Below are 1857 nucleotides of genomic sequence, written 5' to 3' on the forward strand. Positions count from 1 at the left end.
CGTTCGAACTCTGGGCGAATACAGCGATCTATACCTGAAAACCGATGTCTTGCTGTTGGCCGACGTGTTTGAAAATTTCCGCGACAGCTGCGTCGCGAGTTACGGGCTTGATCCCGCGTACTACTACACTTTACCAGGCTTTACGTGGGACGCGATGTTGAAACATACATGTATCAATTTTGAACTACTGACCGACGTTGACATGGTCATGTTTATCGAACGTGGTATACGCGGCGGCCTGAGTCAATGTTCCGGCAGATACGCGAAGGCTAACAACAAGTATATGGAGTCATACGATTCATCGAAACCGTCATCGTACTTAATGTACTTCGATGTTAACAATTTATACGGCTGGGCGATGTGTAAGCCACTGCCCTACGCGGAGTTTCGATGGGTCGAAGACGCGTCAAATTTCGACGTTAACGCGATCGCTTTGGATTCGCCTACGGGCTATATTCTCGAGGTCGATCTTGAGTATCCGCAGGATAAACACGACGCGCACGCTGACCTACCGTTCTGTCCGATGCGCGATAAACCGCCCGGCAAACGGCAGGACAAACTTCTCGCCACGCTGCACGATAAGAAGCGTTATGTCATCCATTATCGCAATCTGCAACAGTGCACGCGCCACGGTCTTCGCATCACTAAAATACATCGCGTATTACAATTCGCTCAATCTGAGTGGCTCCGCTCTTACATCGAACTCAATACAAAATTCAGAACACAAGCCAAAAATGAGTTCGAAAAAACGTTATATAAATTAATGAATAACGCTGTTTTTGGGAAAACAATGGAGAATGTACGAAATCACGTCGATGTAAAATTAGTGACGAAGTGGAAGGGTAGATACGGTGCAGAGGCAATGATCGCGCGACCGAATTTTCACAGCAGTAGCGTGTTTTCAGAAAATCTGGTAGCCATCGAACTGCGCAAACTCGAGGTGAAATTCGACAAACCGATCTACGTCGGCATGTGCATCCTCGACTTGTCGAAGGTGTGCCTATACGAATTTCACCACAAATACATGTCTCCCTTGTACCGCGACTCGTGTAGAATCATGTATACCGATACGGACAGTTTGATTTATCATATCAAGTGCGACGACGCGTACGAAAACTTGAAACATGATATAGTCAGGTTCGACACAAGTGACTATGCGGTAGATAACGCTTATGATATGCCTCTCGTCAATAAAAAAGTGCCAGGCCTGATAAAGGACGAAAACAACGGGGCCATTATGACCGAATTCGTTGGACTTAGGGCGAAAATGTACGCCTTGCGAGTCGATGGCAAAAAAGACTGTAAAAAAGCAAAAGGTGTAAAAAGCAACGTCATCGCGCGCACCATCACATTCGACGACTACACGCGGTGTTTGAACGATGAGATTGAAATGACTCGACCGCAGTCGTGTATAAGATCGAAAATGCACGAAGTGTACACTATTAGCGAGACAAAAATCGCTCTGAGTCCGTACGACGATAAGCGATATATCGTGCCGGATTCGACCGATACGTTGCCGTGGGGACATTATCGCATACCTTTATCATAGTAGTTATCATAATAAGGAACAGTGAAGATTCATGTATGTATGTATGTATGGAATATAATTTATGTATGCATGCATGTATGTAATGTATGCAATACATGTAATAAAATGTATGTATGTATGTACATATAAATGTAATATAATGTATGTATGTATGTACATATAAATGTATGTACGTAATGTATATATGTAATATAATGTATGTATGTAATGTATGTAGTATAACATATATGTATGTAAGAAATAGTCCTCAAGTAAATATCGTATTATATATGAGAAGGGATATTAATAAGGATATCGCGCACATGTAT

The 1857-nt window shown here is 42.9% G+C and overlaps 1 protein-coding gene across 1 annotated transcript; it reads left to right on the top strand.

The window, feature by feature from the left end:
- The first annotated feature begins 358 nt into the window (after positions 1 to 358).
- On the top strand, positions 359 to 1590 carry LOC143903383 (uncharacterized). The gene has a single exon (XM_077416926.1). It carries the CDS (start codon positions 359 to 361, stop codon positions 1547 to 1549), a length of 1191 nt encoding a protein of 396 aa, XP_077273052.1. The 3' UTR covers positions 1550 to 1590.
- The last annotated feature ends 267 nt before the right edge of the window (positions 1591 to 1857 follow it).

This window comes from Temnothorax americanus, unplaced genomic scaffold, assembly GCF_048541705.1.
Source record: "Temnothorax americanus isolate GAGA-0224 unplaced genomic scaffold, ASM4854170v1 Scaffold46, whole genome shotgun sequence".
In the NCBI taxonomy this organism is placed as follows: domain Eukaryota; kingdom Metazoa; phylum Arthropoda; class Insecta; order Hymenoptera; family Formicidae; genus Temnothorax; species Temnothorax americanus.